This window comes from Corythoichthys intestinalis, chromosome 15, assembly GCF_030265065.1.
Source record: "Corythoichthys intestinalis isolate RoL2023-P3 chromosome 15, ASM3026506v1, whole genome shotgun sequence".
NCBI classification, from domain to species: Eukaryota; Metazoa; Chordata; class Actinopteri; order Syngnathiformes; family Syngnathidae; genus Corythoichthys; species Corythoichthys intestinalis.
This window is the reverse complement of record NC_080409.1, coordinates 16177294-16203248: the sequence shown is the minus strand read 5'-3', so window position 1 is coordinate 16203248 and position 25955 is coordinate 16177294. Positions and strand designations below refer to the sequence as shown.

The 25955-nt window shown below is 39.1% G+C and overlaps 2 protein-coding genes across 3 annotated transcripts in view; both read left to right on the top strand.

Moving 5' to 3' along the window:
* The first annotated feature begins 749 nt into the window (after positions 1–749).
* spint1a (serine peptidase inhibitor, Kunitz type 1 a) lies at positions 750–21169 on the top strand. The gene is made up of 10 exons (XM_057860410.1): positions 750–1482; positions 3995–4152; positions 4228–4369; positions 9478–9645; positions 15393–15437; positions 15545–15673; positions 15748–15798; positions 15877–16047; positions 20389–20448; positions 20523–21169. Exons 1-10 carry the CDS (start codon positions 1095–1097, stop codon positions 20708–20710), a joined length of 1500 nt encoding a protein of 499 aa, XP_057716393.1. The 5' UTR covers positions 750–1094; the 3' UTR covers positions 20711–21169.
* A 4057-nt stretch (positions 21170–25226) lies between these two features.
* The window catches only part of LOC130931255 (pleckstrin homology domain-containing family G member 3), a 54413-nt gene continuing 53684 nt past the window's right edge, over positions 25227–25955 (top strand). For both annotated transcript variants that reach the window (XM_057859893.1, XM_057859892.1), the window contains exon 1: positions 25227–25421. The gene's annotated coding sequence lies outside the window, so the exon portion shown is untranslated. The remainder of the gene's footprint in view (positions 25422–25955) is intronic.

Genomic DNA, 25955 nt, shown 5'->3' with positions numbered 1-25955 from the left:
GTAACGCGCTCGGCCAAATGGACACAAGTACGGAAGGTAAGTTTATGCCAAACAAAGGGTCACCACAATGTCATTATCATCATTTTAAAAATTTAAGTGACGGGTAAAAATAGATTTTGACCGGATTTTTATGACCCTGTCAGTCAAAATGACAGACAACGAAAAAGTCTAGCGCAACCTCTGCTCTCCGTCTATCTTCTCTGTTTTTGCAACCGACCGCCACACACGACTTCACCATTTTGATTATTAATGTTAAGGAGCAGAAAAACACGCCATAATAGGAGGACTTTACGAAGCGCTAATGCATTAACATGACGAGTAGACGGACAACTTGGCGCGGGGGCGTGGCTGTGACGTCACGTGAGTAGGGTCTATAGGCTGGGCTGGCCTTGTTATCGGGCCTATTAATAATGTTATCGGATTTATTGGGATGACGTCATACTTTCTATTATCGGACCGATAATTATCGGACCGATAACTATCATGCACCTTTAAATAATGCACTACTGACTGATAATAATAATAATAATAATAATTAATAATAAGAAATATGAATCTGAAAACCAGAAAAGTGAAGTCTTATTTTTAAGGTTTTTGAAGCTAAAATGCACTCCAGTTCTTTAATACTGTAATCAAAAAGCCTATTTTCTGTATTCCTGTGTTTTGTTTTTAGAGACAGAGGGTCTGTCAGGTTTGAGTGCGAGGACAAGAGAGAGAGACTGAGAGAGAGAGAAGGGCGTGGCATGTTGACGGGTGGAATTTCACTTCCTGTCTCACTAACCAGGTGAGGGAAGGGTGAGTCACTTGGCCCGTGTCGTCACACGCCATAGCCCTTTGAAGAGCTCAAATTTTGGAGTCTTTAAGTTACGAAAGTATCACGGACGGTGAGGTTGACCAGGACTTTAATTTTTGTGGATTTTCTTCTGTTGTAGTTGTAAATTGCTGAAAAGGTAACCCTTTCGTGTTCATTCTTCGCGGCCTAAAACTCCCAGGAAGACATTGTTTGTTAGTTATTGCCATCGGTTTCGCTACAGGTGGCGCTAGGAATCCTATTTTAAATTGTAGAAAGACTTTATTTATTTGTTTTTATAATTATGTATCCATGTCTGCCGGTGCTGCTTCTGATACTTTGGGGGCGCGCCTCCGGTCAGGCGACTGGCGAGGATTGTTTGGCCCAATTTAAGAAAGGCCGGGAGGGTTTTGTGCTGGACGCCGATGAGTCCGTGAAAGACGGGGCCACCTTCATTTCGTCCCCACAGCTGAACGGCCACAGAGATTGCGTGGCGGCCTGTTGCAAGGAGCCCAAGTGCAATGTGGCCCTTATGGAGGGGGGTTCTGAGGAGAACGCAATCAAATCCTGCTTCCTTTTTGACTGCCTATACAAGAAGAAATACGTCTGTCGCTTCGTCAGGAAGAAAGGCTACTACAATTATATCCTTGACTCTGTCTATGAGAGCTACCTGGAGATAGATGTCCCACCAAGTAAGAGCACTTCCATTTTTTGCTTGTGTGCAATGCATTTGAATAAAACCATTTAACCACAACTTTAGATCACTTATATTAATGTGTATGATTGCAATTACAAATCAAGTATGCCATTTTCCACACCCCAGCACTGCTGTATGAAATTTAGAGATTTAATTATGGTTTTATAACGTCTGTTTTAAGTGTTTTGTTGTAAAATATACAGTATATATAATCACTCTATTTTATTGTTTTAAAGTGCCCCAAACGGAAAATTGTTTGTCAAGATGCTCTATGAAAGAGAAATGCCAGCGTCCCCATTAGTTATGAATTCATGTTTACACCAAGGTGGCGGCAAAGCAACATGGTCTATTTATAAGGTCAGCTTAAGTAAAATTGGAAAAGTTGGCAATTTTAAGATCTCAAATACTGTTAGTCTGTAACTGTTGTTGGCATAGGTAGAGTAGCCAAAAAATTACTCGAGTAGCGTTACTTCAAAATAATATTATCAAGTATAAGTAAAAGTAGTCATCCAAAAAATGTACTCAAGTACAAGTAAAAGTATCCAGTGAAAAGAATACTCAAGTAATGAGTAACAGTAGTGAGTAACTGCTTATGTTTTTTTATTTTTTATCTTTATTTATTTTTATTTTTTTTTAACAATGGTATTATTTTTGCTCTCAGCACAAACTTATCTATATGAACTGATGTTATAATAATACTAGGGGTGTGACAAAATATCGAAATGGTGATATATCGTGATACTTTGTATCCCAAAAGGTTATCGATATGCTCTTGCCAAGAATCGAGATATCGTTTTAAAAAGGTGACAATGTCTAAAAAATAAAAATGAACCAACAAGTTGCTACCAAAATCTTCCACCATAATGGTGTCTCAGTTAACTCTAAGGCTGCATTGACGGTGCTCGACGCCCAATCCATTTAGACTGGGAACTTTCGTTCATTTGAAACCAGAGCATTCACAGTCATTTTGTCTGATTTTCAAGGCATTTACAGGTCATTTCCTGTTCTGTAACTCAAACAGGAAGATACCCATAAAATATCCCAAAATCAATAGGAAGTAACTGAAAATCAACAGGTAAATGACCTTAAAGGGCCCAAAATTACCTCATTGCCTGGCATTGGCTGCCGCTGATGGCCGTAGACGTCCAATCCGTTTGAAGTGGGAGGGATAGCAGCGAATGAACGAATGTGCCATCCCTCCCACTTCAAATAGATTGGACGTCTACTATTGATAAACTCATTCCTATTCACAGCAGAAGCTTGTTTTTTGTTGTTTGTTTGTAGAATATCCTAGAATGATTTCCTGACCAATGTATCGATAATCTTTGTATCGCCATATTGTCAGATCATCGTTATCGTGAGCTTTGTATCGCAAATCGTATCGTATCGTGAGGTACCAAGAGGTTCCCACTCCTAAATAATACTGTACAATAACCCATAACATAACCACATAAAGCCAAAGAAATACAAAGAAAATCATTGAAATCCGGTGAGAGGGGAAAAAAGACAGAAATGAAGCATTATTCGTCCAAATTGCATGAGTTCCCTCTAGTGGACAAAATAGTTCCTAGTTTGAATAGTGAATCGTTCCTTCATAGTTACCATTATGAAATTAAAATGATCATATCTCTCGTTTTCCGTGGTCAATCGGTGCCAAATACTGGGAGAGCGGTGTAAATCCTCGCTTTTCAGTCATGTTGAGGGCAGCGCTCTATGTCAAATACTTCATTTTTTACGGCGCCTTAAAGACGCCACGTGATTGAACAGCCTGGGTGATCATAGAATGGCAAGCTTGCGCCTGATTGGTGCAATGGAGTCATGTGATTGTTGTTGCGACATCTCATTGGTGAAATTAGTAGCACTACTTTTGCCATCGCTAGCAAAAAAAATATGTAGAATAAAAAGGAAAAATTTAATGACTCTTGTGTAGCCCAAAGTAGCATAGTAAGAGTAGCGTTTTTTTCTTCACAAATCTACTCAAATAAAAGTACAAAGTATGACTTAGTAAAACTACTCTTAGAAGTACATTTTTCTCAGTTACTCAAATAAATATAACAGAGTAAATGTAACGCTTTACTTTCCACCTCTGGTTGTTGGTGCTGTGTACTGTATCTTGGTACAGATGCACAACTATGAATTTAGATGATTTCTGTTTCTTAAGACTATCACCTCATCTGTTGCGAATATGAAAATGGTCACTTCATTTTTAATGAAACTAACACCGCACACGTCAACATTGTTAAGCATCACATTTTTGCTTAAATTCACTAGTTGATTTGCTCTCACAATGTGAGGCCACATAACTAGAATAGACACCGCCACTTTAACATGTTTACACATGCCGAGCGCTTATAGCCCCTTGTGGAGTGTTGGGTTTCCCAACTACCGCAGCTTCATTTGACTAATAGTGAATGTGTTGAAGTATGAGCTTGTAGGATGACTTAATTGGAATTGATGTATACTCATTGATTGAGTGATAAAACTGTAACCATTTCGTCATGCTTCAGAGGAAACTGATCGTCCCCCGGTGGCCAACGGAGGTCAGGACCGTGTGGTGCAGCCTCAGGACAGAGTGACACTGAACGGCTTGGAAAGCAAAGATGACCAAGGGATCGCGTCCTATATGTGGAAAATGCTCACTGAGTATCCCTATGCTGTCATTGAGGTGAGTCATTGCCAATAACTCAGCACATTATGTGGCCTAATGGTTAACTGATGCTGAGGCTTTGTTTTCATTTAGAAAACAAACTTTCCAGACCAGATAATTGTGTCCAATCTGACGTCGGGAATGTACAAATTCCAGTTGACTGTCACAGACACTATTGGTCAGTCGGATTCCACCAAGGTCACTGTTCTGGTTCTTACAGCTGAACAATCGGAACGTAAGTATCCCATCCTACTCGCAACATTTCTGTTCTGTTACATACAGGTCTACGTCACCATAAGTGGACTTTGAGAGATGCCCACAATTCAGGCTTGTAATTTCTGAGCTTTTCTGTCCAACTTCATATTCATTATGGTAACAAGAAGCATAAAGCACCAACTTCTAATTATTTACAAGTTCAATCACAAGCCTTGCTATCTAATGCCCATTTGGTCAGGAATTTAATAATAAAAAGGGCTTAAAGTCCCTACACTCAGGAGTAGTTATATAGAGCATTTTATTATAGTACATCTGTAGTTGGGGCTTAACGCCCCATGGGGCCGTTTGTCCCTTCTTACCTTTTATTAAGTGCAGTAGAGCTGTCAAAGCAGTCGAAACTCCATGTCCTCCATCGTGGCTGGTCACCGAAGACTATAAACTGCATTATTTGCTATCCGGGGCTTTGGCTCTTGGGGAACTTCCGTCAAAACGTCTCTCGTCTGACCGAGCCTGGGCTCTCCTCTGACCGTCCGGCCGCAAAATGAGCACCGGTGCCAGGCCTCAGTCTGGCTGTGGTGCTTAATGAGTTGAACTGGAGATGAGTGGGGGCGGCGCTGCCCGAGACCGAGCTGGCGGCTGCTTGTCAAAGCGTCCCGATCGTCACAAGCCCCGTAGCTTTCCGTTTGTTTACTATTAGCTTTAGCCTTTGCGCTAGCGGCAGCCTCGTATTCCTTCCACAAATCTTTGTGATGCAGCTTTAAATGGCTGATTAGGTTAGTGGTGTTGAGGACTCTTTCTTTCCGCCTCCTGGAACTTCTGCAGTGCATGTTTTGCAGATGGCGAGAGCATCCTTTGTTCCACGCACGGAAAAGTCAACTCACATTGGTGACGGAGCCGCCATGATATCCAGCTGCTTCAACCATGTCGTGTAAAGCCTTGAGTTATGCTTCTGTGTTGCGGTGACGGCGTAGCAACAATGAAGACCCCACGGCGTCAGTGAGCATTCGATAGTTCTGCGGCAAGGGAACGCGTTGTTCTGTAATTCACCACCATGCCGCTAGATGGGTGTGCGGGTGTTGTGTTTGTGCGGTTTTGGGTGGATTCTTGTCGAATTCCTTGAGTTTTCCTCCGGTCAGACAACGCTTGAATGTGGATCTTCAGCTCATGGACATTGAAGAACAAATGTTGATCATACAAATGTTGAGGCGCAGGCGACGCAGAAGACTGTTGCGGAGGTGGTCTGTCTGATGGTTGATGCCGCACAGAGACTGGCAGTCACATGATGAATTCTAGCTTCGCGTGGAACCCAGCAAGCTGTGTTTTCCAGCGTTTTGTCGGATTTCTTTGCTGTGTCCTACAACCAGCCAGTGGGAAGGAAAGGCTTTGGAACTTCCCAAACTGCGTTGGAAGCCTCGATGGTAAACACGTTATCATAAAAGCACCGAGGCACTCTCAATCAGTGATAATGTGTGAAGTGTGTGAACTGTCTGTTATTGAAAATTTAACATCAAAACAACTCTTTTGACACCAAACCTGTGCTTTATTCTTCATCGCTTCGTGTGGCCATTCGCTTCCGAACGGACACATACTTGTCTCGGAGGTTTTTCCATTTTTTTATGCATTCGCTGACCTCCAGCCCCGTATTTTCAGCAATCTCCTTCCACGAATTGCTTGCCAATTGGCAATCTTTATAATGTCTTGACGAGACATTGTAGAGGTTGTCGTACTTGCAGACCTCTTTGATGATACTCTCGTCGGTTTGGTCCATTTTTGCGTGTAGCACAACAATGTTTGAAAATGGCGGTGATCTCGCACTGAACTGGAAACAACAGTCTGAGCGGACCAATCACAGTCCATTTGCGTCACATCAACAGTCAGGATTTTATGCTGGTGCACATCAGGCTACGGCAGAGGGTCGTAAATCGGGTCTGCCTTGACGGCGTAGGTCTGCCACAGAAGCATAAGTCGGCCTTGTACGCGTCACTCATGCGACGGGGTTCAGAGGCGAGAGGGATGAGGCGGCGTTGTAGAATTGGACAAAACTGCGTCGATCGCCACATTTGGAGGCTAAATCAAGTATACAATTATCGGATTGCATCATCGGTTGATTTTTTTTTTTTTAATCTGGATTATCTGTATGACATCATAATTGCCATTATCGGCCGATAGTTATCCGTAACCGATATTATCGTGCATGTTTAAAGTGCAGTGCATGTCAGAGATCACATCCAATTAAAAGTAGGACAGTGATAATCGTATGATCGTATAAATTGAACAGCAGAGCAGGGGCGCCCAAACAGGTCCTCAAGGGCTATCGTGGGTCCTGGTTTTTGTTCCTACCGCTCAAGCTCAGACAGTTTAACCAATGAGGTTTCTGCTAAAACAAGCAGCACCTGACTGCAATCAACTGATTATACTTGTAAGACACCAGATTGGTCAAAGGTCTTGTCGTATTTTGTTGGAAAGAAATCCAGCACCCACTGTGGCCAGATGTGGAATAGTTTGGTGATCTCTGCATTAAAGGGTTCCTTAAACAGTCAGTTACCCCATACAGACAGAGACGGTACTCTTTTGGATCATGCCCAAGCCAGAGTTTTGAAAAATGTGTCACTGACTCATCTTGCTGTGCCGGGTCAAATATGATTAGGAAAATACTATACACTTGATCAATCACATTTGATCAAATCACTTGTTTTGGACAATAAAAGCCATGTAAAAAATTGGATTATTTGTTTGTAGTTACCTAACCTATGTGTGGGGCATAGAGATACCAAATAAGAAGAAATTGTTTAAAATGAAAGAAGCATATTTTAAGACTTGTAATTAAGGATGTCACAATACGACTACAATATATAATATTTGTAGTGTGTGTATACATGAACAAAATAACTATAAATTTGTTAGTGCAGTTTGGTCAGCTGCGATTTATGGTATTAAAAAAAAAAAAAAGACAGGTAGTTTTTTCCCTGTACGTCAGTTGGGGAGCACACAAATAAGGTTATAAACAAATTAAGGTTTTACATAAATTACAATAAATATTTTAAATTCCACTAACTACAATAACAACAAAAGACATAAAAAGTCAATAAATCTGGTGTCCGTGCAAATGTCACTTGTAAGGCCTCGTTATTTATTCTGATAGATTCTTGAGATAAATGTGATTCTGCTGAGCCCCCCAAACTTAGTAAATAGGGATATTGACATACAGAACATTCTATAACCATACAGCAGTAGAAGTGCAACTGCCCTATTTTTTTTTTTAATTAATTAAATTTTTTTTTTTTTTTGCGTTTTGACAAAATAGCTGCCTTGGGAAAATAACAGCAGAACCTACACGGGTTAATCTTTACACTGTAAGGGGATACAACATCTAAACCACTTCTACTGATAGACACTATATTTGTTGACGTGTCTTCTGACCATCTCCAGTCGCCAGTTTGTTTCATGTTAAGACAATACCCTTATGGTTATTTATTTCCCTTACATACCTGTTTGTTTAGCTCAGCATTTCCCTGTTGACACACCAACCTGGTTCTGAGGAGCTGACCTCCTTGTCGTTCTGTCATTGTTGAGGCTTTTTCCTTTTAATGTGATAAAACCTGTTAAGACATGTTGACTTGATTCCTACAGGCCGAATGATGAAGCAGTACAAAGATAAGAGCACTACAACATGCAATTGGACCGCTTAATTCTCCTTCCACTTGAAATCAACCAAAGGTCATTTAATCGAAAACAACACATGATCTTTTAAAGTGAATCGTCATTTGTTGTCTTTTGAAAACCGAAGTAAGAAGTGTACTCGTTGTACTCCCCACTCCCTCCGCCCCCAACTCAACAAAACCTGTCAGTCTGGTTTCAGTTATAGTTTTCGCCAATGAGAACACTCCAGTCGTTTCTCTTATTGATTGCAAGTCATCAGATGGCTTTTAGACTGACCCCTTGGTTGTATTTTGTGAAAAAAAAATATTCCAAGTGGAATAATGTCAGGGCTTCAGCAATTCAGTTAAATTATTAACATCATGTTTGGAATGTGGAATACACAAGTTCTGAGTGTAAATTTCATAAACCACATATTAATCCACTGATGTTAACAAATGATTGCAGGGATCATTCATGTCCATTGACAGCTAATGGATTAATAGTGCTATGAGCCGCATTATTGTCAATAGTTCATTTAGGGAATATGTATATTTTTAATCAGTGGAAGTTATAGGTGACATTATTTTCCTATTATGACAATTGTCAAGCTGTATTTTTTTGCCTGAGAAATGGCAAAAAAAATTGGATTGCAAATGCATATATTAACATTTTAAAATAAAATAATATTTTTTTAATTGTAAAAAATAACTGAGGGCACAAAGTAGTGAGGGATCACTATAGTGTTTTTATTCTTCAATTAGTTAATATAAACATCTTTGATGTGAACGATGTTATAAAATGTGTAATGCAATAACTTGAAAAACATGAAAAGTAACATCAGTTACTTTGCTCAGTAACTAATTACTCTTAACATGAGGTAACAGTTACTGACGTGATTACTTTTTGTGGGAAGTAATTTGTAACTTTTTTAAAGTAAGATTACCAATGCTGCTGATGTGTTCATTTGATTAAGTTGGTTTTGTTTCCTTGCATTCATTCAGTCATTCGTTCGAGAAAACAAAACAAAATCAAATGCCAGCTTTTTGTAACGTCGTGTAAGATGAGCATCCTGGTATTACAGTGTCTCATTATCAGCCAATACAGACAGACTATGTCCCTCTGTGTCCTACACTGTCAAATAATCATCCTATTTTATAAATGTCTCCACACAATGTCTTCTTGTGTAGTTTCTACATTTTAATTGTTAGATGTTGGGAATAGCTGGAGAAAAAAACAAGAATCTGGTTACAGGTGTGAGATAATAACTTTTGTTTGTACATTGAATCTCACTGTAACCACATGAGTTACAGTTTAAGAAAAGGTTTAGCATTAGATGATATGAGTAGGTTGTCCATGTAAAACTGGAAATTTGCTTTTCATGTTGTCTAGTTTGGTTGTTTTATACATTTAACTCTGAAAAAGTGTTTTTCACAATTTTTTCAAGTGTCTGCAAGAAATTTGACTAACAATTTGACTTACTTCCTGCAGATCACTGCATGGCTCCAAAGAAGATTGGACCATGTCGTGGTGCTTTCCCTCGGTGGCACTACAATGCAGCTTCGGAGAAGTGTGAGGAGTTTGTGTTTGGGGGCTGCAGGGAAAACCTGAATAACTATCTTTCCAAGGATGAGTGCACAAACGCATGCTATGGGACAGGTATGTTAGCCTCCCGTGCTGTCAGGCATTCAGTGTGTGGATGCAAAATCGGGGCTGTTTAAAACTTCTAAAATGCATTTTCCTTGTGAATATAGCTTAGCACACATCAACTCCATGTTCTTACTAATCCGTTGCTTTTAAACTTCAAATAATGTTTGCATGCATTAAAAATATATTGAAAATAGACAGCGGAGAGTACAGTTTGTGGTTCAACCACTAAATTGTGCTAATAGTGGTTACACTCTCAAAAGTAGGTTAACTTTGACTAATATTTTCATGTCAACCAGTTCCACTTAATTAAGGTCTGCAGCACACGGAGCGACACGCCTTACACAATTTAATTAGACCATTTTCAGAAAATTACAAGAGAAACTTGCAGCCCTTGTAAAGCAAACGGAATAACATCCTAACTAATAAAGAGTGCCCAGTCGATCCTGGTGCAGAAATGCAGAAAAGAAACGCAACCTATTAGGACAACATAATTATAAAGGATGCCTAGGGAAATATATATAATCCTTTGGTTTTGTATGTTACTAAAAGTAGACTGAATAAATAATGCTAAAATTCTGGTCTCCCTAATTATAATGCTGAAACATCAGAGAGGAAGTGTGGTTTAATAAGTACCAATGTACTAGAGCTGAAACGATACCAAAAAAAGTCACAATTTGATTCATATCACGATTGTTGAGCCATGGTTGGATACACAAAATGATTTTTTTTTTCATGTGAAAAGTATTTTAAAAAATATTTATACTAGCACTTATTTTAATCAATCACCTGGACATTGAACAATAATAAGAAGCAAAATGAATAAATTTAACAATTATCACTTCTTCCCCCAGTAGTATTTTCCCCTACTTTAAATTGATAACTAAAGTTGCACCGATACCGATACCAGTATCGGCAGGGGGCGCTGATCCGGCTCGAATTGGTGGTATTGGTATCGACGAGTACCAACATTTAGGGCGCCGATACCATCTACTGGCATCACTTGGACGCAAATGTACTGTCCTCACCACGTGAACTAACTTCCCAAATCCCGATGCGTGACTTTTGTATGTCTTTGTCTCGTAATTACCAAATGAAATTAACACCTTCGTTTTCAATATTAAGGATGTAAGTTACAACACATATCCGCAATGTTACGCTGCTCATCTAGCATGGTATTCACTAACGACTAACATGCGTAAGCTAACGCCTGTTGTAGTGCCAATGGGATCAGAAAGGTTAAGACCGTGGGAGACTAAGCAAACTCATGGTTTCATGATGAACAATGAGTGGCAAATTAAGAGCGGCGTACTTCAAACTCGTTCTGTTTATGAAAGTCGAATGTCATATGCTGGTGTTGTGCAGTAATGAGCAGAAGTGACTTCTGTGGCCAGAAAACACTGTAGCGGCGCAGCGCGCACACTAGATATCATCAAATAGCAACCTAGATGTCCTATGTTAGATCCCATGCCAACTCTCGCGCGCACACACTAGATATCATCAAACAGAAACCTAGATGTGCTACATTTGATCCCATGCCATTAGCTGCGTGAGCCCAGAGCGACACGTAGTCCATATACTACATTGATGAATTAGAAACCGCCATGACTGAATGGAAGTTAAGCAGGCCAAATCAATCCATACCAATTACTATAGATAATGCTGCAAATACTGTTAATTGAGTACATGTTACAGATGGACTCGGACCACAAATAGGATGTTTTGCTTATATGGTAAATATAGCTGCTAAGAGAGCTGCAGCAATCAACAGTGTGCCCCACTTTACGAACAGTAAAGATTGTTCTCAGCGCTTGTATACAAAATTTCTACAGCTCAGTAAGAAGTAAGCACATATATATTATACACTAAAATGCCTGTTTATATGATGGCACTGTTATTTTTGCTTGTTACCAAAAAAATAATAATAATAATAATAACAGTTGTATTTTCTGTTTCAGAGCATTAAATGTATTGAATTGTATCGAAAATCGTACCGAACCGTGACTTAACTGTATTGTTGCATCCCTTGTACGTACATATATGTGTATGTATGTATTTATTTATTTATTTTTTTTTGCAAACAGTGATATCGGAATGGTATCGGTATCGGCAGATACTGCACAGCCAGGTATCTGTATCGGTATCGGGCCCAAAAAATGGTATCGGTGCAACACTATTGATAACCTTCTTTAAACGAAGAGAAACTAGTATAATAGAAATATAAGTTGTAGACCGCTACATGAGGCCTCAGTAAATGTACAGAAAACCCTTTAAATGGGGTCGAGTTAATGTTAAGCTCTAATTGTCTTTTGACCAATGTAACGGCATTGAGGCACACAGCTGCCGCACAAGAGAGAATTTTTTTGTGATTTTGACAATGATCAGAGCGATTGACTTCTTGACCATGAGGCTCCTTATCATATGTTAAATAATGTGAGATAAAATCATATTTGATACCTTTCATTCATTGAAGTTAAAATGTTTTCAGTGCTTAAAGCAAAGGAACTTTGCAGCAGTGCTCCTCGCTTGGGTTACGACAGCAGAAAAATGCTCTGTTACCCTTGCTCCCAAGACAACCACATCAATTGTGCACAAGGCCGAGTATAGACAATTGATCACTTATAGGTAGTGATGGGCAATGAAGCTTTTGAGAACCTCCAAACCACTTGGGCAAATTGCTTTGAAAATAGGTTCAGTACATGAAGCTTCATTGCCGGTGACCTCTAGTGGCTAAAACTAAAACTGCAGGTGACCTCAATGCATCTTCCTTTTAAAGCTTGATGTTTTAGAAAACATGAAATACTGAACCAAATTCTCATTACAATATTTTGTTTAATAATTTCGTTTCAGGAGCAGAATTGAGTGATCCATTTAATTAAGGATGTAATCAATTTGAGCAGAAGTAGCCAGCATCCTAATAAAAAAATTCTAGGAAATAAATTTTTGTCAATTAAAGGCTCAGGCGAATATTTAAAGAGGGTGACTATTAACAAATAAAGATTAAAGCATTACAAATAAAGACTTATGAATGTGTGTTTTCTGTTACTGATGAGAGCGATGTGGAGGGAAAAACTGACCGTGTGCTAGTGTAACTTTGGCCGTTATGTGGGAAGGGGAACACTCAAAGATTTTTGAGGTACATTATTATCTGAACACTTTTTGGACTGACTGACTTTTTTTGCTCACAACTTCTCCACATTAAGAAAATATTCCCAAGTTACAGATGATGCTGGCATGCATATTAAGAACGTTTTACTAAGATCAAATGAGGGTACACATTTTGATGGTTCTGCCACTAAATGAGTGGGTTTTCTGCTCTTCCTAGTGGTGGTTGAGTAAAGTGTTGCTGCACCTCCATTGTTGCATCTGCTGAGGCATTCCTTGACCTACAGGCATCAGAAGTTATGTTTAGAGTATCTATACTGAACTTAAGTAATGTAAATTTTGAAAATTACATTTCCTGTGTTACGTTTATAGACTGCGCACGTATCTAAACAGGGGTGATCTTTTCCGCGTTTTGGAACGACCTCTTCTTAACTTGCTCCTTAATGATAGGGTCTGGAATGGGTTTCTCAGCAACTCAATTGCAACAACGCACACAAATGACGGTGACAACGACCCACAAATTTTAATTCGTTAGCACAGTTATAACAGGGTTTATGCGGGTCATTAAAGAGCATCAGTCATTAAATGGATTTTGTCAAAATTCAGGCCTTAAAAAGCATTAAACCAAATATTTGAGGCAATAAAATTATGTAAACTTGACGGTTAAAGATATTTTCCCCCCCCCATAATTTATTAGAGTTGTCCGATATTATCAAGTAGCCGATAATATCAGCTGATTATATTGACATCTGTTTTTCAATTTCGGTTTTGTGCCAATATACATGTTGCCTTCAAAGTGAAGAAGCATTCACCCTATTTTCAAGAGCTGGTCACAGCCTGGCACAGCAGTTATGCTTAATGACCATTAGATGTCTCTAAAGCAGTACTTCTCAAATAGTGGGGCGGGCCCCCCCAGGGGGGCGCAGAGTGATGCTGGGGGTGGCGCATGTGACCTTGGGGAACCTACTTTTTTGCCGAACTAGAATAAAGTGTAATTGCACATCTGCTGATTGGGTGGCAGTGGCGCTCTCATTTTCAGCATGTTCACAGTATTTTTGAACCAAACAAGAGCACACAGCAACGAGCACGACAGATATGAAAAGCTAAAACAAAGAAATATGACGAAGCGTATGTAGCATTTGGCTTTTGACTTTTAGTACAGTGGGAGACGAGGAAAGACCAGTCTGTTTACTTTGTCTAAAAAGTGTTCGCACCGGACAGCAGGGATTTTTTTTTTTTTTCTTCAGCGAAAAGGTGCCGAATGTTGCCAACAATTGTCCCGCTTTGTCAGTGTTACATCAGCAAACCAGCCAGCACTGTCAGCCTGACATAAGGTGGCATACCAAGTTGCTCAATGCAAAATAGCCCAACACCACATCAAAGGAGCTAATACTGCTAGCAGCAAAAAATAAAAACTGTCTCTGTCCAATGACACTGTCGTTTTTGTTGTATTAATTTTTGTTTTTTCAGTCTAATGGTTTGGCATATTGTCCTCTTGAGTTAATGTTGCTATTCAATTTGACTTTAGGATTATTTTTTGATTTTATTGTTGGTTTTTTTCAGTATCATACGGTAAAAAAATATCTTGAGTCTATTTTTACTGTATGGATGTGTTCTTTTTTTAACACTTTATTTTTTTTCTTCTGTAATATTAAAAAGGACAATGTTATGCAGAGGTGTACTTATATTATAATAAGAATACTTTTGTAGCAATTGATACTACGGTATATTTACAGTGCCGACAGAGAGTTGGGGGAGCGCGGAACATTTATGTCTTCCTGTGGGGGGGCGTAACAGAAAATAATTGAGAAGCACTGCTCTAAAGTAAGATGCCTGGGATTTGTTATGAGAGCATTCCATTTGCATTCTGGTGCAAAAATTAAATGAACAGCAAATGATTGAAAATAATTAATAATAAACTCATTACATACCTCATTCACTGTACTGAAAGTGCTGTGCCTTTGTTGTTATTTTGAGCCAGAAGCACTGTATGACCTTACGTGATATGACAGTCATTAGAATATCCAGTGGGGCATCACAATACAATTCGCCATAATATGTGAAGTCCAGGACCGCATATATCTGTTTGATATCGGTATCAGATTTTTGGAGTTGGGCAATATCCGGCAATCTGTTAAAAAGTCGTCATTGGACAACTCACAGTTTGTGTGTGTTACGCTATCTGCAGTTGGGCATGGGCATTAAATTTGTTTAAAGTGGCATTATCGTCAGACTCGAGACTGCCAGTGTCGGTGACTCACATGATTGGACCATAACCCAATCGTGGTGTTTCATTCAGGCAACAAAACAGTTCCTGTTTTAGACGTCATATATCACGTGACTTGTGGCAAGTTCTGGAGCAGTGGTTCAATGGAAATATTCGTCATTGGTTCAGAGCATGTTCTGAAGATTCAATTTCAAGCTGCTATCACTACTTAAGTTTTAAAAATTAGAAAATTTACTGGTCGCACATGTTTAAGTGTATGACAAATTTACTGGAATTGGGTCAAATTTTACGGGCAAGATGGTATATGGAGCCCTGCTGAAAGGAATCTCCCAGTAACCATCCTACTACCTGGTTGAGCCACTTCATGTCTTCATTTCTTGTGTGTAGGATACTACAGTACTTAGTTTGTTTTTTCTCTCTCCCTCAGAGAAAAGGGGTAGTAGTAGAGGCTTACCACTTCCAGATCAAAAAGGTATTCTGCAATTACAACTTCAAAGTTGTTTTTACTCTACTCAGCATTTGATACTTTAATCTGTCATCCATTGATGCTAAAAGTCCTTTTTCATTCTCCCTTGACAGAAAAATGTGGTGTTGCATGCACTGCAGAGCAGTTCACATGTGCAAACGGCTGCTGTTTGGAACCAGGCTTGGAGTGTGATTCAACTGCTCAATGTAGCGATGGCTCTGATGAACAAAAATGCAATGACTGTAAGGATTTTTAAACTAATTGACACACTTTATTGAAACTCAGACTTCAATCAACATATTTCATTGTATTTTAGTGGACAACACTTTTCAGATTTTGCTGCAGATTCCGGTGGATGAGCAAAAAGGTGATCATTTTTATTGCTAGAGACAAAATTTTAGTAGTTGAATGTTGTGATTTGATCCTAATTTCCTGTTATTCACAGTGCGCTGCACTGAGCCTCCACACACAGGCAGTTGCAGGGACACTCTCACTAAATGGTACTACAATCCTCTCCACCAAGACTGCTTTCGCTTTAACTTTGGTGGTTGCCAGGGCAACGAAAACCGATTTGACCGTAAGGAGGCCTGTATGAAGTTCTGCAGAGGGGTGACAGGTGGGTGATACTCCTATGGTCTGTTGTAGTTTACCAACAGAACCAAAATAATGAACATTTCATTAACAACGAAAACAACAAAATCATTAAAAATAAAAGATGTTAATGTAAAAAAAAACCCAAAAAATTACCTATTTGACATTTACTACTTACAAGCCGCCCTCACCAAATTCAACAAGAAGACTGTGTTTGTTCTTGTATAAACTGCACGGGATTTTAAACCACAGTGTCCACATATTTACATCAAAACTAATTAGCCTGTAGAAATCCTTCAGTGAGACACCCTGGAAGCTGTAGGGTTTGTGGTGGTGGTGGTGGTGGTGGGGGGGGGGGGTACCAGCACAGTCTGGAATTTATGTACTGAAAAAGCCCCTAAGTTAAAAAAAAACAAAAACAATGAAAATAAAACTGCTTTCAGCTAGATGCGACACCAAGATGCAAAGATTATGTTACGGAATGGCCAACCCTTGACACTGACAACGAAAACTGAAGGCAAAGAAGCAATGTTTTGATTCCGGCCTCCAAAGTGGAACGATTTGCAGTAATTGTGTGGATTGCTCCACAACCATATGAATGGAACGCTCTCGCTCCGAAGACGTAAGCACTCGAACACGTCACTTTGGGCATGTGCAGTCACTGCTACTAAACATTCAAAACAGCAAACGTGTTTTTATATTTTCAATTTAAATAATGTTTTATGTTTGCGTTTTTGTACCTTTTCGGGCAAAATAAAAACATCGATGCCATTGCCTCGAGTGGGTGGGTATGTTGTCTTCTGGGCTGAGGAGGTTGTTGTCAAGGAAGTGAATCATTGGCTGTCGCCTTGTAAAACTGCACTGGCATAAATCTGGCATGAATACTACATTGTTTTCACTTGGAATTGCGAAATTGTTTGAATTGAGTCGTAGACTCGTAACTAGAGATGTCGATCGGGATGCCGATCACGTCATTTTCAAAGTATCGGAATCGGCAAAAAAATATCGGCCATGCCTTTTTTAATATATATTAATTAAATCGTTTTCTCATTGTATTTAACGTTACAGACGGGTGCACATAATTTTTTTGCCCAGGTTCTCAGAGGAGGACCTGGAGATGTGACTTGGTCCTCATTGAGCTTTAGAGCCGACCCGCCTGATGCGATAAATTTATGACAAGCTTTACTTAGAGCCAATTAACTTTAATTAATTATATTAAAAATTAATGCTTGATTAACATCAACTGGCACAACAAAATTGGCATTTCCTTGAAGTGAAATGTAAAGAAATAAACATAAAAGCACCAATTCAAAATAAAGGGCATCATGCGGCTCCCACATTAACTCCAAGCCTTTTTAAAAGTGGGATGTCCTCCTCATAAGACCTCATTGAACGTGCATGTTTAGCTTTGTAAAATGCGAGCAAAAACACGTTTGTCAGTGCATGTCGCTGTTCATTACCTTTATTCCGCGACTTGTCCATAGGGCGTGTGGGGTCCTGTTTGACATCGATAGTTTGCTTAATTGCCACATGCTCTGTTTTTTTCGTGCTTTTCAAAGTTTGGATGGCTGAAATTCTTTGACCCTCCATAAAATGCGCTGCTTCTTATCGGCGACATTGGGATTCTCACGGCACATTTTGTACCGCATTTCCGTGCGAGTCGCCACTTTTCAGCAAAAGTCCTTTTTTTCGGTAGCTCCGGTGACGTCTCTGTCGTCTGTCTGTCTTTTGACGGGGGTGGGGGAACACGGAAGTAATTACTCAGTGTGGCCTGCCTCTTCGACATTTTGAGAAGTTATTTTCTCGTGTCCGCCGCAAATACAGTGGTCAGCCATCGGTACGCAAAAGCGTATGGAAGCCGTTGAGGGCCAGCGCGTTTGTCTACGTCCGGTACGCATGCGCACATGCGGACCACTTATGTGAACCCCTGGTTACAGACATAATATGTTACACTCATCCAGAGTCTTTAGTTTAGGCTTAAGGTAGGGTTATCAAATTTATCCCAATAATAGCGGTAATTAATTTTAAAAAAAATGTATCACGTTAAAATATTTAACGCAATTAATGCATGCGCTGCACGACCCACTCACGCATTGTCCCGTTCAATCTGTAATGGCGCCGTGTTACCTACATAGAGAGGTAAAAGGCAGCGTAAAATGAGTAGAGTGAATTTTGGCAGCCTTTGGAGCCTTGTTTTTAATTGGCTAAAGCAGTGCTTCTCAATTATTTTCTGTCACGCCCCCCCCAAGGAAGAAGAAAAATGTTTCGCGCCCCCCCCAAACTCTCTGCCGCCACTGTAAATAGTATCATTTGTCTATAAAATTACTATTATAAATACGCATCTGCCTAACATTGTGTCCTTTTTTTCTAATAAAGAAAAAAAGTAACATAGATCAACTTATAATAAAGTATAACTTTATTAACATTGTTTTGTTTGTAACAGAGAAGACTTGACGTGCATCAATTTGCCTGAATTAAAAAAAAAAAAAATCACATCCAAACTAAAAAATACACTCAAGGTACATTTTTGACCATTTGATACAGAAAAATAAAATATAATAAAATCAGTAAATAACAACAAATTAAAATTGATTAGAAACATTCACTCATGAGGACAATGTGCCAAAAAATTTGACCGAAAAAACAAATCTGAATAAAAGAGAAAAAAAGTGTCCTTGGACAGGAGAGTTTTTATTTTTGCTGCTCACAGTATTTACCTCCTTTGCAATGGTGTGGAGTTATTTTGCAATTAGCATGCTAACAATGCTCACTGGTTTACTGATATAACACTGACAAAGCAGGACGATTGTTGGCAATATTCGGCACGTTTTCACTGAAAAAATCAAGCGGCTTAACAATGAGATTGGGGTCTAATGTCTTTAAGTGGCGTCTTAATTGATTTGGCTTCTGGCTGGCTGCTATAATTATTTTTAGACACAGTAAACAGTGGTCTTTCATCATCACCCACTGTATTAAAAGTCAAAGCTAAAAGGCAAACGGCACGAAAAAAGCGCATTCACGGCGGCCGAGGTAGAACCGTAGGTGAGGGCGGTCGTCGTAACGATCCCAAGTCGAAAATGGCACTTCTCGGGCGGCGACGTGAGAACCGGACAAGACAGTGAGTCGCTGCGTGAGTGGGTCCGGTCGGAAAACGGCTTTCGAAAACGGCGGTGGCACACTGCTCTTCATATCTGTTGTCTGTGTGCGCTGAGTGCTCTTCCTTAGTTCAAAAATACTGCGCGCACTCTGAAAATGAGAGCACCACTGCCACCTACTGAGTGGATGTGCAAGTACACTTTATTCCAGTACGGCAAAAAAAAAAAAAAAAAAAAAAAACATGTTCCCCGAGGTCACATGCGCCCCCCCTGGCATTGCCGCACTATTTGAGAAGTACTGGGCTAAAGCCTTACAATCCCTCTCCCTATGATTAGAAATATCATGGGAAGCAATGTGGGGAAGCAAGGTAGCAATTGATCGTTTTCTTAACACATTATGTTATTTCCCAACGCAGAGAAGATATATCAATTGGTAGCACTACGCACAGTCATGGTTCCACTTCCCATCATGCATTTGGGCATGCCTACAGTATCATTTACTGAAAGCTCAACAAATACACTAGATGGCAATATTTAGTCACAATATACAAATCACAAGTCTTTCTATCCGTGGATCCCTCTCACAGAAAGAATGTTAATAATGTAAATGCCATCTTGAGGATTCATTGTCATAATAAACAAATACAGTACTTATGTACTGTATGTTGACTGTATATATTCGTCCCAGTTTTATTAATTTTTTTCTTAATGTATTGTTAAAATGTATATGATCGGGAAAAATTATCGGGAATGATTGGAATTGAATCGGGAGCAAAAAAAAGCAATCGGATCGGGAAATATCGGGATCGGCAGATACTCACACTAAAACGATCGGGATCGGATCGGGAGCAAAAAAACATGATCGGAACAACCCTACTCGTAACCATATAAATGCAAACATGAAATGTGTCATATTCTCAGAGCGTCACCATGTAAACGGCTCCACAGATGGCATGCACACAAACGGAGTTTGTGTGAAGACGTGACTGAGATTAACTTTAAAATAGATTAAATTCAGTCTGGCTATCTATTTAGCATCAACTCGCCTGTAAGTAAGTGATTTTACAAAGTAGAATGCTGCACTTTAGGTGACAAATTATTAACTATTGAGAATGCTTATATGCATCAAATAAGGCCAGAACAACAATTATCCCCAGTGCTGAATCTTTTTGTTGCAATCTGATTTTTTTGTTTTTTCGTTTTGGTCATATTGAAATGCACTTTAAAAAAATTCTGTTGCTCTTTATTGCCCAATTCCCTCCCACCTCCAGAAAAAGATGTGTTTGCCCGAAAACAGGAGTTTGAGCGCAGAGTGGCTGACAGTCAGACGGGTATGTAACTTGTGATTTAAATTCAAATCAAGCATACACAAAATAAACACACCATTGCTCCTTCATTTGTACAGGTGTCATAGCAATAGCTGCCGTCCTGGCTATAGCTATTGTCATCCTCTTGGGAATTCTCTTGTATTGCTTCATGAAGGGAAAGAAGAAGTCCTCGCAACACCACCGCGTGCCTGTCAACAACGCTCCACTCACCACCATGGAAGACAGGGAGCATCTTGTCTACAACAGTACCACAAAGCCCATCTGACCCCAAATCTGCCATTTATTGAACGAACTCTGATGAGAGGCATGCGTGCGTGTGTGAAGTTTTAAAGGAAACGTGTATGTGATGTTTAAATATGTGATTTTCATTCAGTTTGTTTTAACATTGTCTCGTTAACTAACAGTTCCTTTTTAGTTTGGACAGAGAATTTGTCATTTCATCTGTTAGATTACCTCTGTATAATGGACCTAATTTACCCAGTGTTCATAACGGTCTGTTACTTCAAAGTCTACATTATTAAAAGGGAATGCTTGTTTTATATAACACTACTATCTGACATTTCCTGTCAGATGTTTTCTTTTACTTTGTGGCTTCCTTGGATAATATGAATAATTCGTAGTCTTCCTTTAAATAGTTTTTTAGAAGGAATGCCGTTTTGTGTTTCAATGTTTTCTTAACAAGCATAATTCATCCCTAAATAAAGCTCACTTGCGTGTAACTTGACATTTTCTTAAGTTGTGATGTTTATGCCAAATAATGGAATTACCTCAATGTTTTTTGAGTGTCATCTTAGCTCTATTGTACATTAAACACTAACCAGTGGGATCCTTGTCAGAGAATTAACACCACAGCAATGTTCGGAAAAGTATCCAAGAATATATGCTGAATTTCCCAGCTTCATTTGCAAATGAAATTAATCTCCATCCATATATATCATATAATATACAGTCGTGAGAAAGGACGCCTCATTAAATATTCAGTTCTTAACCCTTTAACACCGAACGTGTCGGCAGCGACGCGTTTGCGCATATCGTCTTTGAAGCTTCGTCACACTGTAATTACATCACCCACGTGCCGCTGGTTGGGCTCATTTGAAAGTGCGGAAGTTGATGTCCACAACAGTTTTTATTTGAAGTCAATCGACCAAGAAAAACGGGAGATACTGTCATTTGAATTTTATAGTTTTATTGCACTCATAAATATGCATTCAAACGCTGCATGGACCATCTATCTATCGCCATATTTCCATCATTTCTTGTCCTTTTTCAAAACTAAAAGCAGCACAAAAGACTACATATCCCAAGATTCGTTATGATGTCAAGAAGGACGAACCGAATGTAATCATTTTTCATAAATTTCCGAATGAGGAGCCAACCAATGAATGGGAGGCATGCGACGCAAGCCGGCGGTTGGTTTGAGCGAGCGACTTTGAAACGTGCAGAATGAATATAAAACTACATTTAGCGCAAGCTAATGCATTATTTCATTAACTCAAGGAGGAAGATGAGCCGTATTTGTCGTCTTTTTCTTTGCATGAGTCGGCGTCTCGGCGAAAAGAAGTGACGGACGGCAGCGCGCAAACGGCGAAAGAGTAGGCTGTGTGACGTTGTGTGTGACGCAGCTCCGTGACCTGTTCAAGCTTTATTGAGTGTGCAAAAAAAAAAAAAGAAAAAAACTTTATTAGGTCCCAGCCTGCAAATTTTGAATTGAACTGAACTACTTGTCAATATTTTTTAAAATACTTTTTTTTCAATGTTTTATATATTTTTTCTTTACAATAATCTTTTCAATTTTTATGTAGATGTGTGCTCGAGAAGCTTGATTGCATGTAGGTATATACTTTTGATAAGGTGATAGGTACAACACCTAACTTCACAAAGAGATATCCTCCAAACCCTTTTTGTGTTAGATGATATATATAATTTTTTTTCTCAATATTTTGCACTGTATATAACCTGTTTTGACCATAGTATGTGTAAAGGCCAAAAACGCCTATGAACATACCTGCTGTTCGTGTTGAATTGTCAAACATAAAACTATTCAATCTTATTTTTTTCTATTGAATGTTTATCCTAACAAGTTGAATAAATATGATCAAGCTTCAAAACGGTTGGTCGAGTATGTTTGGTTGTCAGTGGGACGTCAACATTACAAATTTTGAAAAAAGATTTGGGGATTTTTTTGTCTTTTTGGGTCCAAAATGTGGATTAAAATTGGTCAGTGAAGAAAACAACAGTTTGGACATGAAGTTCAAGGTGTCCTGAAAAAAGGGACCCAACTTGGCCATTGTAAACATTTTTTTCTTTGAAATATAAAGGCAACATCAAATGCATGCAAATTCGGCCAAAATAGGCTTAGGTGTTAAAGGGTTAAATGTTCACATATCAATGTCTGATCTTTTTCATCTCTGGAAAAGTGATTTAATTGCAGGTAAACAACAAAGATTGTTTTACTCATTAAAACAGATATATTAACAAAAATGCATATTCTGAGGAAAAGGTTAGGACACCCTACCACCTAATAGCTATTGTTTACCCCCTTTGCCTCAAATAACTTCATTGAGACACTTTTTGTAGCCATCTACCAGTCTTTGACATCGGTCTGAAGAAAGTTTGCTACACCCCTCAACGGAGAATACTTTCAGCTGTGAGATATTTGAGGGGTTTCTTGCATGTACAGCCCGTTTCAAGTCACCCCACAGTATCAGTGGGATTAAGATCTGGGCTTTGACTCTGCCATTCCAGGACTCCCCATATCTTTTCAGCCAGTCCTTGGTAGATTTACTGGTATGTTTTGGGTCATTGTCATGTTGCAGGGTCCAGTTTCGCTTCAGCTTTAATTTGTATCACAGATCATCTCACATGTTCCTCAAGCACCCTCTGATACACGATAGAATTCATGGTTGATTCTTTGATGGTGAGCTGGCCAGGTCCTGCTGCAGCAAGGCATCCCCAGACACTTCCACCTCCATGCTTCTCAGGTAGTATGAGGTTATTTTACTTCAATGCTGTATTGGGTTTACTCTAAACAATGTCCTCTGTTCTGGTGTCCAAATACAGTAATTCAATTATAGATTGATCTGTCCAAAGAACATTATTCCAGAAATCCTGTTCTTTGTCTACATTCACTCTGGCAAAATCTTTAGCCTGGGCTTCATGTTCTTCTTAGAGAGCAAAGGTTTCCTCCATGCACACCTCCCATGAAGGTTAAACTTATGAAGTCTCTTTCTGATTGTAGAGGCATGCACTTTCACATCAACAGTAGCAAGAGCCTGCTGTTGGTCCAGTGATGACGTTTTAGGATTTTTGGAGAGTTCTTTTGGCATCTTATGGTCTGCTCTTGGGGTGAACTTGCTTGGATGGCCAGACCTGGGCATGTTGGCAGTTGTTTTGAATGTCCTCCACTTGTAGATTGTTTTTCGGACAGTGGAATGGCTGATTTTATATTTTGAGATATTTTGAAATAGCTTACCAGACTCATAAGCGTCTACAATCTTTTTTCTGAAGGCCTCAGACAGCTCCTTTGATCTCACCATGGTATTTTTTCTCACTTCAACATTCAGGGGCACACCAAACTAAATTTGAGGTTTCAATAAGGCAAGCATCCTTCAAAACACTGGGTAATGATGTTCTAATCATGTGCACCTGATGTGATACACTTGTGTGTGATTCTAGCCATTTTAAGTGGGATTGAATGTGGGTGTGTCCTAATTTATTCCTCAACAGAAATTGCATTTATTTAAAATTACATTTTACAGAAACACTTCTATAGGGTGTCCTAATTTTTTCACATGACTATGCTATCTATAGGAGTGTGAACAAGTGAACTTCACCGGTTTCAAGATGCGACATGGACAGACATTCACCGTTACCCCATTTGGTCAGCAGATGGTAGTATTAGGCTGTTGACTAGTCACGACAACTGAGGTTTGAAGTTGAGGCATACTGTTAATCAAAAAGAAACGTTGGAGACACTAAGACGTTTTCAAATTCGAGTTGTCTGAACGCTGAAGGCTTTTGATGAAACATTCATCCCTGTATGGAAGGAGAACAGCAAAGTAAAAAGTGGAAGCGAACACGCCCTATTCTTTTTAATCAACCTCACATAAATTACCATAAAGTCCAAACGATTCACCAAAGCCCTCTTTTGTTGGCCAAACCTTCAGCTGACCTTACCCTCATAAAAGTAATTGTAAGCGTTGCATTGTGTTTTATCTATTCACAATCACGCCGTTAGCTACCCTTTCTAAAATAGCCCCATGAAAGTGAAAATAAGTTCAAAGCAAACTTCAAAAAGATTTGGTACATTTTTTGAGTTTAGATATTTTTTATTGCTTTATTTTCATTTCAAAACGAAACAGATTTTTTGTCATTCTAACTTGGAGGACCAAAATTATATTAAAGATGAGATGCTGACAAAAATTTAGTTTGAGTAGAGCAATTTGGTTCCTCTAGTTAGTTATTTACACTTCTCCATGTCATCCAGATGTTCGGACGGAGAAAAACACAAAAGAGATGTCAAAAGCAGTCGTCGCTTTGCTGCATTCGATGTCATGGTAAATTTTAAAACTCAAAACTGTTGTGACGTATTAACCGTCGCATTTTGCATAAAGGCTGGATAAGGTATAAATTCATATAGAAATATACAGAATAATCCACTTTTAGATGGATTAAATGTCGTTAAATATTCTGAACTTCCCAATTTTCCAATACTTTGTTTCACGCTTTGAATTTTGTTTTTCCGATAGACTTGAATGCAGCGGGTGTACTTTGCTGCTCTTGAAAAAGATGAGACGATTCACTCAGTTGGAATTTGCACGAGCCAACGGTATGCGAGATGTAGGTGTCCGTGGGACTTTAACATGTGGAAATTAAGGAATTAACGGCGTGACATTGGTATTCTTATCAAGAAACTACCGAGTCAAACTTTTACTTTGGGCAGAGGATCGTCGGAAGACCAGGAATTGGCCAATTCGGTACGTGAGCTATGTTTAACGCACTGAACAAATCTTTCTAATGCAAGCAGTTGAACATTCTAGTTAAGTGTTGAGCTTGTAGTTAATGTTTTTGCCATTATTAATGCTTAATGTTGTCGTGGACAAAATTTTAATCGTTACTTGCTGTACAGAACGTTTTCAGTCGTGATGAACTAGCTTGTTCCAACAGTTTCAAGAGAATTTTCAAATGCATACGTCCTCTACGCAAACTAAGCTACTACATGTTCTGAACTTTCGCGCAGATGTTCTTTACAGTAAACATTGCAACACACATTGACGATCTGTTGCTCAATGTGACTACGACAAACGGTGTATTTTTTATTTTTGTTATTATTATTATTACAGTATTTTTTCCTGGGGGATACAGTATTAGGTTTTTATTTTATTTTATTTTATTTTTGGAGGCTGGGGTGGGGGGCTATGTGGGATTTCCATATGCATGGCATCATTTGGAACTCCTGATTGGAGGAGTGAGTTTCAGTCAGATAAGCATGTTTGTGTTTGAACTAGACA